Raw genomic sequence first — 14074 nt, 5'->3', positions numbered from 1 at the left:
AAAGGCCGTCTAGCTTTAAGTATTATATTATATTATATTATATTATGCATAATAATTATATATTATATAAGTTATTATACCAACTTGGTCACACATTGACAGCTCAACCAAAAACTTTGCTTATAAATGAAAGTAATTATAAAAGACGAATTAAAATACAATACAGGACTAATGTACAGGATAAGCCTATCTGAGGCAGACATGACAGCATCATTTCTAAAGCATATCTATGTTACTCTTGCAGAAATTATGAACTTAAACGAAACAACTTTTACACTGAGCTCTATCTCTAAGGCTAAGGTGCAAACAAATATTCTTCGTACACTTCTACCACTGTGGTCACATCAACAGAACTGTTTTCCTGTGCTTTCTTAGGTGACAAAATGCCATAATATTTACATTTAAGATTATGCATGATTTTTTTTTTTCAATCTCTGTGCTACATAAGTAACATTTACAAGTGTACAAAACATGCAAGTGAGCCCACATTCCTCAGGTTACCTTACAATGAAGTGTTTGTGGTTCTGTTTGTCGGTATAAAAAGATAAAAGAAAAAAATCAAGACGATATTAAAACTTTTTTTTTTTTGTAAAACAGGCTTGTAGTAATTTGTGGTCATTTAAAAGAAACAGTAGAAGATATTGTAGTGCTGTGGTGAATATGGGACAGAGATCTCAAAGCCTCTACAGTTTAAAGCTATTTATACAGCCTTACTCTGAAATAATTTTTCATAGTTTGCACTGCAAATAATTGCCCAGGCTGGGGTTTACTACTAATGAAAACAGACATAATCCCTAGTGCTTAACTAAACCCAAACAGCAGCATAATCAAATTTGTCAGTTTACAGTAACGGATATACAAATTAAAAACCTAATATCATGAAGAAACCAAAAGTATCCTTGCTGTTGTTCAAGTATACTCTGATAAAGTATTATTTATCAGAGACAAATCAGAGGTAACACCAGAAATACAGATGTTACAAAATCTTTACATCTGCTGATGTGAAACCCAATGTGTAGTTCATAAAGGAGTGTCGAACACCTTCTCTGTAGAGTCCTCGTCTGCGTCCTCTTCTGACTGGCCTGCTTTGTGGTTCAGGTTCTCGGCGGTGGATGAGGTGCTAAGGCAGCCCGGTTCCCATTCATTACTTAGGCTGCCTTTAGCGCTTTCCTGTACAAACTCTTGGATCTCCACTGGGAGTCGTCGGAACTTGTCCTGGTATTCCTGATCCAGCTCGGTTTGAAGCTGCAGGGGGGAACAGAACAAGATTTGAACCAATCCATCCAATATCCGTAACCGCTTATCCTGTGCAGGGTTGTGGGCAAGCTGGATCCTATCCTGGCTGACTATGGGCGAGAGGCAGGGTACACCCTGGACAAGTTGCCAAATCATCACAGGGCTGACACATAGAGACAAACAACCATTCACACTCACATTCACACCTACAGTCAATTTAGAGCCTGCTGTGCTGAAACGCTGTGTCACTGAAGGAATCGAAACACTCCTCGTCAAGTGTCAAGTTCGCTGGTCAGGGCATCTTGTCCGAATGGAGGACAACCAGATACTAAAGGCCCTCTTCTATGGGGAGCTAACAAATAGGCGACGCTCTCAAAGGGGGCAGTACAAGAGATACAAGGACGTTCTGAAGTCTAATCTTAAAGCGTGTGATGTTTCAATCGACACCTGGGAGCAACAAGCGCTTAATGGAGCCGAGTGGCGAGCAACATGCTATGCTGGCACGACGGATCACCAAGCTTCAAGAACGAGGTATAGCTCGGACTAGCCCAACCACCAGGAGACACCTTTGCTTGCCCAGACTGCCAACACCACTGTGGGTCACGAATTAGACTGCTAAGTCACCAAAGATCTAAACACAAAGCCCCATAGCAGAGAGAAAGAGGTCTGTAGAACCCGACAGCTCAGTCCACCAATTTAGAGCCACCAATTAGCCTAACCTGCATGTCTTTTGAGGAAACCAGAGCACCCAGACATGAGGAGAACATGCAAACTCCACACAGAAAGGCCCTTGTTGGCCACTGAGCTCGAACCCAGAACCTTCTTGCTGTGAGGCGACAGTGCTCACCACTACACCACCGTGCTGCCCCTTGAACCAATAAGAAGTTGTTAACTTCCTGCACATAATTACACTCGCTCTCTATAACCTGATGCATACAATATAATACCTACGTCTTTAACGCAGATTAACTCACCCTGAGTGGTTTTTAACCATCCCCAGAGAGCTAACCACAGCATAAACTAAAACGTTAAAAGGTTTATAAATGGTGTCTAACAGCACCGTTTGGGTGATTTAACAGTTTAATAGTTACACAGCATGAGAGGAGCCAGGGTTCTTGGGAGTCTCACACAATGCAGCTGAAGAGCACTGAGAAGGCAAGAGAAATCAAAATGAATTGAATTAAAATGATAGTTGTGTCAATATATCTGTCTGTCGTGTGCTCTCCAAATTCACTTCTGCAGCATGTTTTTTCTCCCAGGCATAGATTCCCAGAATGATTAAACATGACGGAATTGTATTCATTCTGACCCAATAATTGCGTTAATGCTTATTCAACTAGTTAACTACCCTGCTCAGTCTTCTGGGAGCGTTGTAATTAAGGAAAAGCACCAAAGACGAATTGTGTCAGAGGCAATGACTGTGAAGTCATTCTCGCTCATTGTTCTTTTGCTTTTTCAGAATGTCATCAGCATCAGCAAATGTTTAAGGACGCTTCAGTTGAAATTTGAGACAAAAATTGAAACTACTACTGTGCTTAATTATCTTTGAAACATCATCTAAAAAAAGCATATTATAAAGGCCTTGAGCTTTCTAAGCTTTCATATGATTTCATTATCTCATAAACAGTAAGCCTTATTGCTGGGTTTCAGTCACGTGACTTTTCTTAGCAGTTTTACTGGAAGTGAAATAGCTGGTGGTCTAAACGGCTGCCGTAGTGCAAATAACTAGTGATAACTTATTAGAGTACACTCGTAATCTAGAAGTCACTGTTGGCTTTAGGTATATTCAGGAGATTGCTATGTGCAATGGAATCGACCCCTACAGTCTGGGAAAGAAGGATTTGTCATACGATCTCGAAAACTACCCTTCAGTCGAGTTCCCCGACATCTCGAACTATCTGGTGTTGCAGACGTCCTTCTACACCGCAAAACAGATGAAAGTGTGGAAGAGTATGGAGGCTTACAACTTTTTTGTATGTGACTGGGTAAAGGACCTCGGGATCAAGTCGCTGCCGAATGAATCCTGGATTGTTTTTGCCCGTGTAAGTATGTTTTTTTAAGCTTTTCGTTCGCATCTTTACAACGAAGCGCTGCAAGTTGAAGTGTAAACAAACAACAGTTCGCTTGATTCTGACTTGTGTTGGCTCTTATCTCTCAGGTAAATCATTCACAAAGATCATCAGAAACCCCTTTAAAGACCTGGATCTTAGTTAAACAAGACGGAGAAGTGATCACGGCGCATTGTAACTGTACGGCTGGGTAAGAATTTTGTCGCGACCTTCATGCATACGGACTTTGTGAGGAATAAACAAAGAAACAGCTGGGGACTTTAACGCGCCGTGACTAAAAAAAGTACCATAAAATAACGACACATAGCAAGAAAAGTACTTGGATAAACACTAAGGACAGAGCTGAGAGGGAAATACAAACCTTTCACCAAGTGATCACTGCAAACTCGAGCATGCTTCGACTCGGCTCCCTTCGATTTCAGTGAGAGGTTCAAAAGCCACCTTTCTCTGTGTCTTTTTGTGAAATCCTGTGTTCGTTCACCCTTTTTTATTAGTTCACGGGGAACCCTGAAGAAACTTTTATCAGTTTAATGGTTTGATCGAGTCAAACAACCTACAGTAAAACAACGCAAGCGTAAGGCATTTTTCATGTGAGCAATGCACCTTCTCCGTACAAACGCTTTGTCAACTGAGCTTTGGTAGACCACCAGCTAAAGTTTTGAATAACTAATGAGGCAGATGTGACGTCATGTGAAACCCAGCAATAATATGCACTGAACCTGGATAAAAATACTGGTACGGTATCACTTTCAGTAAAGGCCATATCTATAATTACATATGAATACGTTAATTACATGTATTCATTTGGGCATTATACACAATGGTTATAATTATTCATGGTACACGTTATAATAATGTTTCTTAAGAATGCTATATATGTATTTTTCAGGGTAACATCATATCACCAAAGCCATAGAAACCTTATTTGAACAGCACATGATGCTGAACACCCTGAGCACTGCCCTATCTGTTTTTAACCACTTGGTCATTATTAAAAAAGATTGTAAAACATTTGACAAGCATTGTCAGATAAATTTCATTCATATCATGGGTGGTGTAGTGGTTAGCACTGTCGCCTCACAGCAAGAAGGTTCTGGGTTCGAGCCCAGCGGCTGATGTGGGCCTTTCTGTGTGGAGTTTGCATGTTCTCCAAGTGTCTGCATGGGTTTCCTCCAGGTGCTCCGGTTTCGGTTAACACAGGGTGGCCTTGGGCTGAAGTACCCTTGAACAAGGCCCCTAATGCCCCAACTGCTCCCCGGGCGCTGTAGCATAGCTGCCTACTACTCTGGGTGTGTGTGTGTGTGTTCACTGCTTCAGATAGGTTAATGCAGAGGACAAATTTCACTGTGCTTGAGTGTGCATGTGACAAATAAAGGCTTCTTCTTCTTTCTGAGTGTAGATTACTGAGGAACCACCTGTAGTAACTTCCAACATGAATTTGTGTTCCAAGTAGTGCTCGGAACCAAAACGGCTTATTAATCCCACAGCAATTCAAATGTTTTATTTACACTGATTTTATCAGGCCACAACTGAGTTAGGGGCGGCACGGTGGTGTAGTGGTTAGCGCTGTCGCCTCACAGCAAGAAGGTCCGGGTTCGAGCCCCGTGGCCGGCGAGGGCCTTTCTGTGTGGAGTTTGCATGTTCTCCCCGTGTCCACGTGGGTTTCCTCCGGGTGCTCCGGTTTCCCCCACAGTCCAAAGACATGCAGGTTAGGTTAACTGGTGACTCTAAATTGACCGTAGGTGTGAATGTGAGTGTGAATGGTTGTCTGTGTCTACGTATGTGTCAGCCCTGTGATGACCTGGCGACTTGTCCAGGGTGTACCCCGCCTTTCGCCCGTAGTCAGCTGGGATAGGCTCCAGCTTGCCTGCGACCCTGTAGAACAGGATAAAGCGGCTAGAGATAATGAGATGAGATGAGAGAATTCTACCCAGAGGTGGACAAAATACCCAACTTCATTACTTAAGTCAAAGTACAGATCCCGCTGGTCAAATGTTACAACGATACAAGTGAAAGTTGTACAATCACATTTTTACTGAGGTTAAAGTACTGAAGTACTTGCTTTTAAAAATACTTAAGTATTAAAAGTACATTTTCTGTCAACACAATGTTGTATTATTGCCACAATGCTTACAAAACCTAACGCCTCTGAAACAACCGACTGGATTTACTGACTAACTTGTAGAACCTGTAGAATAAACGCCTGGTAGAATGTTACAAAATAAAACACAATGGAACTGAAAAAGAGCCATTGTCATTTTCATTTTTTTTTAAATTGTAACACTCCCACAAAGCAAGTTAGTCAGTAAATCCAGTCGGTGTATCCACCCCCATAAAGCAGCATGGTAGCGTTCTGACCTAGCTCTGGCAGTGTGTGCACACATGTATGTGTACGTTAATCAGGAAGGCAAGCTGTAAATGCAGCTTGCTCAGAAAATAAAAAGGACAATCCAACCTGCTTAAGACCCAGGTCCACACCTCCAGCTTAATAACTGCCCAACAGCAACACTGCTTTAACTCTTTACCCCTTAATGACGACATATGACAACCCCGTGTATATCCCTAAATGACGACATATGACAACCCCGTGTATATCCCATAACGCCGACATATGATGCCTTGTCAAAACCTTGTCTTTAGACTTTTTTTCTTGTAAATATGTTCTCAGGATGAACAGTATATACAGTGCTCAGCGTAAATGAGTCCACCCCCTTTGAAAAGTAACATTTTAAACAATATCTCAATGAACACAATTTCCAAAATGTTGAAAAGACAAAGTTTAATATAACATCTGTTTAACTTATAATGTGAAAGTAAGGTTAATAATATAACTTAGATTACACATTTTTCAGTTTTACTCAAATTAGGGTGGTGCAAAAATGAGTACACCCCACAACAAAAACTACTACATCTAGTACTTTGTATGGCCTCCATGATTTTTAATGACGGCGCCAAGTCTTCTAGGCATGGAATGAACAAGTTGGTGACATTTTGCAACATCAATCTTTTTCCATTCTTCAACAATGACCTCTTTTAGTGACTGGATGCTGGATGGAGAGTGATGCTCAACTTGTCTCTTCAGAATTCCCCATAGGTGTTCGATTGGGTTCAGAGCAGGAGACATACTTGGCCACTGAATCACTTTCACCCTGTTCTTCTTCAGAAATCCAACAGTGGCCTTATATGTGTGTTTAGTCATGTTGGAAAAGTGCACAACGACCAAGGGCACGGAGTGATGGTAGCATCTTCTCTTTCACTATAGAGCAATAGATCTATGAATTCATGATGCCATCAGTGAAATGCAGCTCCCTGACACCAGCAGCACTCATGCAGCCCCACATAAGGACACTGCCACCACCATGTTTCACTGGAGGCACCATGCATTTTTCTTTGTATTCCTCACCTTTGCGACGCCATACAGTTTTGAAGCCATCAGTTCCAAAAACATTTATCTTGGTCTCATCACTCCAGAGTATAGAGTCCCTGTTAGGGTTTTGCTGGGATTCGAACCTGGTTCGTTGGTGTGATAATCCAGCAAACCCCCACTAGGCCACCAGGGGGATGACTCAAATGCAGAGGCGTGAGGCGGAAGTAGAAAAAGAATCAAAAGGTTTATTTAAACTATATACACTATATACAGGGCAAAACAAAAGACAAAAAAAAAAACCAAAGAGTATAATCCAAAAGAAAAGCAAAGTGCAAAAATACAAAAGCTAAGAAGATCAAAAAACACAGTACAAAGGAAACTGGAGATAAACATAACAGCACAAAGACTCCGTGACAAGAGGACTGAACTCAGGGGTATAAATAGACAAACTAATTAAGGACACAGGTGAAGATAATTAGGCAATTAACACAAACACAAAACACAGGAACAGTGGCGGCCTCTAGAGGCCAAAATAAACACGACATGAAAAGGAAATAACAGCGGCCTCTAGAGGCCAAAACAGTCCTAGTCCTAACAGGACCCCCCCCTCTAGGAGCGTCTCCTGACGTTCCCAGGGCGATCCGGATGGGCCGAATGGAAGTCCCGACATAGTTCTTTATCAAGGACATCCCGAGCAGGAACCCAGCAGCGCTCCTCAGGACCATAGCCCTCCCAGTCCACCAGATATTGCAACCCGCCGCGGACCCGGCGGGAGTCAAGCAGGCGATTCACAGTGAACACAGTCTGCCCCTGGAAGATGCGGGGGGGTGGGGGGTTCCTAGGGGCAGGGGCATACGTAGACGTCAGTACGGGCCGTAACAGGGAAACATGGAAAGTGGGGTTGATCCTCAGAGTCCGGGGCAACTGGAGCCGGTAGGAGACAGGGTTCACCCTGCGCACCACCTTGAAGGGGCCAATGTAGCGAGGAGCAAGCTTGCGGTTCTCCACCCGCAGTGGAAGGTCCTTAGTGGACAGCCAAACACGCTGCCCAGGGCGGAAAGCGTGTGCAGGTCTTCTATGGCGGTTGGCCTGAGTCTGGTTGGTTCTGGAGGTCTGTATGAGGGTCTTCCTGACCTTGCTCCAGGTCTTGCGACACCGTCTCACATATTGGTTGACCGAGGGCACCCCCGCGTCCTCCTCCTGGTCCGGGAACAGAGGTGGCTGGAACCCGAATTGGCACTGGAATGGCGACAGCTTGGTGGCCGATGACTGCAGGGTGTTGTGGGCGTACTCCGCCCATGGCAGCCAGGTGCTCCACGATGTCGGGTTATCCATAGCCAGGCCTCGCAGGGTGGTTTCCAGGTCCTGGTTGAGCCTCTCCGTCTGACCATTGGACTGTGGGTGAAACCCAGAGGAGAGGCTGGCAGTGGCTCCGATGACCTTGCAGAACCCGTGCCACACTCGGGAGGAGAACTGGGGCCCTCGGTCTGAGACGATGTCCTGTGGAAGACCAAAGACTCGGAAGACATGATTAAACAAAAGTTTCGCAGTTTCAAGAGCAGAGGGGAGTTTGCACAGTGGTATGAAGCGGCAGGCCTTGGAGAATCTGTCAACTAAGACCAAAATGACCGTGTTACCTTGTGACTCAGGGAGACCCGTGATAAAGTCGACTGCCACGTGGGACCAGGGACGCCGGGGAATGGTCAGAGGATGCAGGAGACCCTGGGGACGCTGTCGTGGGTTCTTGGTTCTGGTGCAAACCTCACAGGACAGGACAAATGACCTTACTTCCTTCTCCATGTTAGGCCACCAGAAGCGTCTTTTCAGGAAGTCCAGGGTCCTCCGAGCTCCCGGGTGGGCGGTGAGAGGGGAAGAGTGACCCCACTGGAGAACCTTGGCCCGGGCTTGATGTGGGACGTACAAGAGGCCTGGTGGCCCCGTCCCAGGACCGGGGTCCTGGCGTTGGGCTCGTCGGACAGCCTCCTCAATACCCCAGCGGACAGGGGCCACAATCCGGGACACAGGGATAATGGGCCCGACTTCATTCTCCCTGTTAGTGGCAGAGAACAGTCTGGACAGTGCGTCAGGTTTGGTGTTCTTGGAGCCGGGGCGGTATGAGAGGGTGAAGTCAAACCGACTGAAAAACAGGGCCCACCTAGCCTGTCGAGGGTTCAGTCTCTTGGCTTGCTGGAGGTACTCCAGGTTCTTGTGGTCAGTCCAAACCAGGAATGGATGTTGTGCTCCCTCCAGCCAGTGCCTCCACTCCTCAAGGGCCAGTTTGACCGCTAGCAGTTCTCGATCCCCCACATCGTACCGGGACTCAGCAGGACTCAGGCGGTGGGAGAAGTAAGCGCAGGGGTGCAGCTTTCCTTCCGAACGTTGAGAGAGCACCGCGCCGACACCACTGTCCGAGGCGTCCACCTCCACGATGAATGGTTGGGAGGTGTCCGGGAGAACCAGAATGGGTGCCATGCAGAAGCGGTCCTTGAGGTCTTTGAACGCCTTTTCTGCCTGAGGAGACCAGCCATAAGATCCACCTGTCCCTTTGGTGAGGTCTGACATGGGTGCTGCCACAGAACTGAAGTTCCTGATGAACTTGCGGTAGAAGTTAGCGAATCCTAAGAACCGCTGAACCTCCTTAACGGACTTGGGAGTGGGCCAATCCCGGACGGCCAGGGTCTTGGCAGGGTCCATTTGGAGTTGGCCTGTCCGTACAATAAATCCCAGAAAGGAGACCTCGGGAACATGAAATTCGCATTTCTGGGCCTTGGCGAACAGATTGTTCTGTAGCAGCCTCTGGAGAACCTGGCGGACATGGTGGCGGTGCTCCTGCACGGTCTTGGAAAAGATAAGGATGTCGTCGAGGTAGACAAAAACGTATAGGTTAATCATGTCCCTTAAGACGTCGTTGATTAGGGCCTGAAAAACAGCTGGTGCGTTGGTGAGTCCGAAGGGCATCACCTGGTATTCGTAGTGCCCAGACGGGGTGTTAAAGGCAGTCTTCCACTCGTCTCCCTGTCGGATACGGATGAGGTGGTATGCGTTCCGTAGGTCCAACTTGGTGAAGACGGTGGCGCCTTGGAGCAGGTCGAAAGCTGTGGACATCAGCGGAAGGGGATATCGGTTGCGCACAGTGATCTTATTCAGGCCCCTGTAATCAATACATGGTCGGAGCCCCCCATCCTTCTTGCCGACAAAGAAGAAGCCGGCTCCAGCAGGTGAAGTGGAGGGTCGAATAAACCCAGAGACCAGGGCATCTTTGAGGTATTCCTCCATGGCCTTGCGTTCTGGCTGAGAGAGTGAAAACAGTCTGCCACGAGGAGGGGTAGTCCCAGGGAGCAAGTCGATGGCACAGTCGTAGGCCCGGTGCGGAGGAAGAACGGCGGCCCTGCTCTTGCTGAAAACTTCCTTGAGATCCCAGTACTCTGTGGGAACTTGAGATAACTCGGTGAGATCAGGGGGCTCGGCAGGAGACACAGGAGAGCTAGAGAGCAGACAAGAGGCATGGCATGCAGGGCCCCATTCCACGACCTGGCTTGTTACCCAGTCTATGCGAGGGTTGTGGCGAATAAGCCAAGGAAGGCCTAGAATAACTGGGAACTCAGGTGAAGGAATCAGGTGCAGGGATATTTCTTCCTTGTGACCTTGAGACTGGAGGAAGACTGGAGAAGTAACTTGGGTGACTCTTCCATCACCTAACGCTTGGCCATCGAGGGCAGACACAGACAGTGGGACTTCAAGAGGTGCAGTAGGTATATTGATGCTTTGGGCGAAGTGAATATCCATAAAGTTCCCAGCCGCCCCTGAGTCTATCAAAGCTTGACAAGAGTGGACAGACTCACCCCAGGAGATGGAGACCGGGATGTAGATTCCTTGGCCAGGGAGTCCGGGAGAGAGGGTAGGCCCCGTCACAACCCTCCCTCGGCTGGACGGGGCGGTCCTTTTCCCAAGAGTTCGGGACATGATGCTCGGAAGTGACCAGGCTTGCCACAGTAGATGCAGCACTTGTCCCTCCTTCTGCGCTCCCTCTCAGATGCGGAGAGGCGAGTACGACCCACTTGCATGGGTTCTGGACAGTCACTGAAGGAGGTAGATGGTCTCCAGGTAGAGGTAGGGAGGCTGGGGGGGCTCAAGGCTTGGTGGCGTTCTCTCATCCTGTTGTCCAGACGAATAGCATGTGAGATGAGGGTTTCGAGGTCACTTGGGCATCCAATAGAGGCCAGACCGTCCTTGATGGGGTCAGACAGACCATGGTGGAAGGCTGACACCAGGGCAGTCTCGTTCCATCCACTTACTGCTGCGAGTGTTCGGAACGAGATGGCGTAATCTGCGACGCTTCCTCCTTGCCGGATGGACATGAGCTTTCGGGCTGCGTCGGTACTGATGTCTGCCTGATCGAAGACCCGAAGCATCTCTTCAGAAAACAGCTGGAAATCAAAGCACTCAGGTCCCTGTCTTTGCCAGATAGCAGTAGCCCAGGCTCGCGCCTTACCAGCTAATAAGGTGATCACAAAGGCAATCTTGCGGCGATCCGTAGTGTAGGTGGTAGGCTGAAGCTCAAAGGTGAGTTGACACTGGGTAAGGAACTCTCGGCACTCACTGTGCTTGCCGTCATACCTCTGTGGTGCAGGAAGGCTGGGTTCGCGAGGTGAAGAAGGCAGCATTGCAGGAGGCACTGGAGCAGGAGTGGGAGCTGGATCAGGAGCAGGAGATGCAGGCAGAGATGTCAGCTGTGCCAGGGTTTTCCTAATTTGCTGAAGCAGTTCCTCGTGGCGAGCGAGGGCCTCACGTTGGCTGGTGAGCGTACGTCCATGAGCGTCCATGGTCGCTCCGAAGCGTGTCAAAGCTGCCATAATTCCCTGAAGGTTGGCCGGGTAGACAGTTGAAGCAGCCTCTGCTGAGTCGGTCATGACGGAGTCTTTCTGTTAGGGTTTTGCTGGGATTCGAACCTGGTTCGTTGGTGTGATAATCCAGCAAACCCCCACTAGGCCACCAGGGGGATGACTCAAATGCAGAGGCGTGAGGCGGAAGTAGAAAAAGAATCAAAAGGTTTATTTAAACTATATACACTATATACAGGGCAAAACAAAAGACAAAAAAAAAAAACCAAAGAGTATAATCCAAAAGAAAAGCAAAGTGCAAAAATACAAAAGCTAAGAAGATCAAAAAACACAGTACAAAGGAAACTGGAGATAAACATAACAGCACAAAGACTCCGTGACAAGAGGACTGAACTCAGGGGTATAAATAGACAAACTAATTAAGGACACAGGTGAAGATAATTAGGCAATTAACACAAACACAAAACACAGGAACAGTGGCGGCCTCTAGAGGCCAAAATAAACACGACATGAAAAGGAAATAACAGCGGCCTCTAGAGGCCAAAACAGTCCTAGTCCTAACAGTCCCAGTAGTCTTCATCTTTGTCAGCATGGGCCCTGGCAAACTCTAGGTGGGCTTTTTTGTGCCTGGGCTTTAGGAAAGGCTTCTTTCATGGACGGCATCCATGCATGCCATTCCTCTGCAGTGTATGCCATATTGTGTCATGGGAAATAGTCACCCCAGTTTGGCTTTCTACTTCTTTAGATAACTGCAGTGAACTTGCATGCCGATTTTCTTCAACCCTTCTCATCAGAAGACGCTCCTGTCGAGGTGTTAACTTCCGTGGACGACCTGGACGTCTCTGTGAGATGGTTGCAGTTCCATCGTTCTTAAATTTTTGTACCACTTTTGCTCCAGTATTCTGACTGATAAGTAAAGCTTTGCTGATCTTCTTGTAGCCTTCACCTTTGTGGTGGAAAGAAATTATTTTCTTTGGGGAATTCTGAAGAGACAAGTTGAGCATCACTCTCCATCCAGCATCCAGTCACTAAAAGAGGTCATTGCTGAAGAATGGAAAAAGATTGATGTTGCAAAATGTCGCCAACTTGTTCATTCCGTGCCTAGAAGACTTGGTGCTGTCATTAGAAATCATGGAAGCCATACAAGGTACTAAATGTAGTAGTTTTTGTTGTGGGGTGTATTCATTTTTGCACCACCCTAATTTGAGAAAAACTGAAAAATGTGTAATCTAAGTTTATATTATTAACCTTACTTTCACATTATAAGTTAAACAGATGTTATATTAAACTTTGTCTTTTCGACATTTTGGAAATTGTTTATGTTCATTGAGATATTGTTTAAAATGTTACTTTTCAAAGAGGGTGTACTCATTTATGCTGAGCACTGTACATATACAAGGGTGGCTGTAGCAACTGCTTTAAGGGGTAAAGAGTTAAGCAAGACAAAAAAAGTACAAGACCATCATCTGACATCAAAACAAAAAATTCCAGCAACTTGTTGTGATGGACAAGTGCAATATTGTCCATCTCACAGGTCTCATGTGCAAGTGTATGTATTCATGCACATATGAATCTGCCTGTGCCATCATGGTGGTTTAAAGGGCATATTCTGGACAAATTTCAGGGGGGGGGGTGTTTATATAAAAGTATGTCCCTTTACACACTCATCCAGAAGGGTAATTTTGCACAAGGCCATCTGTCTACAGCAGAAAAAAATAAAATAAAACATGTCTGGAAAAATCCCAAGGGAGTCTCGAGCCAGAATCGTGACGTTATCTGTGGAAGCACGAGCAGGCTGAGTGAGCTTTGCACGGTTTCAGTGCACAGCCTGTGTAGACCAAGCGCTCCCATTTCTCTCTCATTGTCCGGTCTTTTGGAAAATGATGAGTACTAATCCCATCAAGATTGGTGTTGCTACACCCTCCTACGATACATCTGTTAACCATTTTAATAATTACGCGATAACGTTGAAGAAATTTGCAGAAAACCACCAGGTCGTTTTCTCATAAACAAACCAGCGCTGACGTAGGATTCAGAAGGAGGCATCCCGCAGATGACGTCACGAAAATCAATGTTTGCCGGGAAATCCAAATGCCAAGTTTTTTCAGAGGCAGACCAATTCGCCTCAAATGGCTTGATTTCAACTGAATTTTTCTGGTATCGCGCAAGGTAAAAAAAATTGCAGAGAATGCAGAATGTTACAGATATTTGACCAAAGTTTAATATAAAATAGGAGAATTACATTGATCTTGCTCCTGAATTTACCCGTGATATGCACTTTAATGTTAAGCGAGCTAGTCAGTGATGCTCCACCTGACATGCTAGCAAAATCTTTTCAAACTTGAAATCATATTGGGTAGCTAACGTTACTAGAAAAGAAAGATTTCCACATTTTGTTTATTTGTCAAGATTATGCCAAAAACATTTCTGAAAGCACTTCAGATAAGTTAACGTTATTCATGTTAGTGTAACTCCATTTTTACATGCTAACTAACAGTGTCCAAGTTTACTAGCTATGCGTTAACGTTAGCCGTGGACAAGTCGATGGCAACTTGGTGGGA

General features: G+C 46.0%; 1 protein-coding gene across 1 annotated transcript in view; it reads right to left on the bottom strand.

The window, feature by feature from the left end:
- Nucleotides 1–610: 610 nt before the first annotated feature.
- LOC132883769 (1-phosphatidylinositol 4,5-bisphosphate phosphodiesterase beta-1) overlaps nt 611–14074 on the bottom strand; it is a 454963-nt gene continuing 441499 nt past the window's right edge. The window contains exon 33 of the mRNA XM_060917764.1: nt 611–1245. Coding sequence (XP_060773747.1) covers nt 1021–1245 — 225 coding nt within the window. The 3' untranslated portion in view covers nt 611–1020. The remainder of the gene's footprint in view (nt 1246–14074) is intronic.

The sequence above is a fragment of the Neoarius graeffei genome, chromosome 3, assembly GCF_027579695.1.
Source record: "Neoarius graeffei isolate fNeoGra1 chromosome 3, fNeoGra1.pri, whole genome shotgun sequence".
Classification (NCBI taxonomy): Eukaryota; Metazoa; Chordata; class Actinopteri; order Siluriformes; family Ariidae; genus Neoarius; species Neoarius graeffei.
This window is presented reverse-complemented; position numbering and strand designations above follow the sequence as displayed.